Here is a 3006-nt window from a genome sequence, read left to right on the forward strand (position 1 = left end):
TGGGAAGATCCCCTGGAGAAGGGAACAGCTACTCACTCCACTATTCTGACCTGGAGAATTTCATGGACTACATAGCCCATGGGGTCACAAAGAGTCAGACTTAACTGAGCAACTTTCATTTTCACTTTCTCCCAAAATCCACTCTTTTAAATACTGTTTTCAGGCTGCCTCCTGGACTATAAGGTCTCTCATAACTCTGAAAGGAAAGGTTAATTTCTCCCTAAAATCTATTATATTGGTAATTATGATTTGGTCAAAGACAGGAACATTTTTCCCAATTTATTTATTTATTTATTTTTACTGTGGCTTGAAGTTGAAACAATGGCTCACTGTAGAAGGATAAAAGGGAAATATTTTTATTAAGAGGAAAAATAAAGAGTTCAGAAATAAAAATTCACAATAAGGGCTAAGAAAAATTGTGATAAGAATAAAATTTGAGGACGTCTGAGGTCGGGCTGATACGTGGGGAGCAATGGCGACCTTTGTGAGCGAGCTGGAGGCGGCGAAGAAGAACTTGAGCGAGGCCCTGGGGGACAACGTGAAACAATACTGGGCTAACTTAAAGCTGTGGTTCAAGCAGAAGATCAGCAAAGAAGAGTTTGACCTTGAAGCTCATAGACTTCTCACACAGGATAATGTCCATTCTCACAACGATTTCCTCCTGGCTATTCTCACGCGTTGTCAGATTTTGGTGTCTACACCAGAGGGTGCTGGATCTTTACCCTGGACAGGGGGTTCTGCAGCCAAACCTGGAAAGCCAAAGGGAAAGAAAAAGCTTTCTTCTGTTCGTCAGAAATTTGATCATAGATTCCAGCCTCAAAATCCCCTCTCAGGAGCCCAGCAGTTTGTGGCAAAGGATCCCCAGGATGACGATGACTTGAAACTTTGTTCGCACACAATGATGCTTCCTACTCGGGGTCAGCTTGAAGGGAGAATGATAGTGACTGCCTACGAACACGGGCTGGACAATGTCACTGAGGAGGCTGTCTCAGCTGTGGTCTACGCGGTGGAGAATCACCTTAAAGATATACTGACATCAGTTGTGTCAAGAAGGAAAGCTTACCGATTACGTGATGGTCATTTTAAATATGCCTTTGGTAGTAATGTGACTCCACAGCCATACCTGAAGAATAGTGTAGTAGCTTATAACAGCTTAATAGAAAGCCCTCCAGCCTTCTCTGCTCCTTGTGCCGGTCAGAACCCAGCGTCCCACCCGCCCCCTGATGATGCTGAGCAGCAGGCGGCCCTCCTGCTGGCGTGTTCTGGGGACACACTGCCCACGTCTCTGCCTCCAGTGAACATGTACGACCTTTTTGAAGCTTTACAGGTACACAGGGAAGTCATTCCTACCCATACCGTATATGCTCTCAACATTGAAAGGATCATTATGAAACTCTGGCATCCAAATCATGAAGAGCTGCAGCAAGACAAAGTCCATCGCCAGCGCTTGGCAGCCAAGGAGGGGCTTTTGTTCTGCTGAATTAGGATTTGACGGTGTGGGACCCTCAGCAAACTCATTGATTATTGAATTGAATGTTTTGGAGATCCACATTTCAAGACTTAAGTGTATAGTGTACATATAATCTTTCCTATGGAAATGAGACAGTACATTTTGTGTTGCTACTGTGATGCCATTAATATAAATCTGATTTTGATAATGACCCATATCTCTCTTGTGTATGTGTGTGTGTTCCCAATTATGGGACTAGGCACTGAGAAAGTTCTGTGCCTGGAATAGCGATGTTTGGGCATCTGAGCCCTAGTATCCTATGGTCTTCATGTGAGGTAGGTGACATTCTAGAACAAAGAAGCTGTTATAACTTTGTCTCCACAATCAGGAGGATGTCTGTTCAGAGACATCATGTATTCTGTATCTGGCAAGTCTAAAATTTCTGCTTTTCTCCTGAAGAACTGTTTTTTCTTAAACTGCTTCTAACAAAGTGTTAAAAGTTGGTTATCTTTGTTAGTCATCAGTTTAGTATACTTTTTTTTGGTGACCAGTTTTAACAGATACAGTTGCCTATTACAATTTCATAGAAAATAAGACTTAGAAATACTATGCTGTTCGATAAGATAAAGTCTCTTCTTTAAAAACCAAATGAGAATAATCTCTTAGGATGTAATTAACTTTATAAAAATATCTTCTCATAATTCCTTTCTTTTAGAGTTGTTGGGCCCAAAGACTTTGATTGGTAGGTTCATCTATTCCTGTAGACGTCTTTAAGAAGTTCAGGTAAACATACTGGATTTATACTTGGTTAATTCTCCTGTTCCTGTGAAATATCCTTCCAGATGGCAGTGTTACTAATAACCAAGTTTGTTTCTTAAAAGATATGTTGCTTTTTTTATTCAAGAGATGTTATAGGTAGATACACTAGAATATACAGATGGGTTTAAGTAGGTCTAAATAATATATGTGTAGATAAGTATGTGTGGTTCAATATCTGGATCTGTGCATTTGTTTTTGTATTTTAAATGCAACAAATAAATCTTTTGGGAGAAAACTTTATTAAAGTAAACATAACGAATACTGCCTTCAGAAATATGAAGAACCTTGCTTTATGAGATCTTAGCAGAAACTTTTCAAAAGAATGTATCAGATAAAAACAGGTTCCAATTAAGGTGTGTCATCGCTTCCTTTTGTGATACATAGATTAAGACAAAAAAATAAATAGCTTAGTTTCAAAAACAAAACAAAAAAAAAAGAATAAAATTTGAGAGAATTAGAAGATCTTGAGAAACTTTTGGGGGTGTGTATAAATTCATAAATATTTATGTTTATGCACATATTGGGTCATAATGCTAAGTGTACTTCTTATATGTAACACCATAAGACATTTAATGTTAAAAGGCTCTTTCATGTTGCAAAGAAAAGCAGATTTCTTCAATTAAAGGGAGCTCATTACCAGGATGTGCAACAGGGCCTTAAATTGGAAAGTTTCAACTAAGGCATCAATCTATAATAGATGCTTCACTCCAAAAGAGGTGCGTGTTTTTTCTTTTTTT

At 38.8% G+C, this 3006-nt stretch overlaps 1 protein-coding gene across 1 annotated transcript; it reads left to right on the forward strand.

Moving 5' to 3' along the window:
- The first annotated feature begins 445 nt into the window (after positions 1 to 445).
- LOC122675552 (transcriptional adapter 1-like) lies at positions 446 to 2621 on the forward strand. The gene has a single exon (XM_043874455.1). It carries the CDS (start codon positions 473 to 475, stop codon positions 1478 to 1480), a length of 1008 nt encoding a protein of 335 aa, XP_043730390.1. The 5' UTR covers positions 446 to 472; the 3' UTR covers positions 1481 to 2621.
- The last annotated feature ends 385 nt before the right edge of the window (positions 2622 to 3006 follow it).

This window comes from Cervus elaphus, chromosome 19 (assembly GCF_910594005.1).
Source record: "Cervus elaphus chromosome 19, mCerEla1.1, whole genome shotgun sequence".
NCBI classification, from domain to species: Eukaryota; Metazoa; Chordata; class Mammalia; order Artiodactyla; family Cervidae; genus Cervus; species Cervus elaphus.

Coding starts and splice junctions, on each gene's coding strand:
- LOC122675552 (XM_043874455.1), top strand. CDS start 473: ATGGCGACCTTTGTGAGCGAGCTGGAGGCGGCGAAGAAGAACTTGAGC.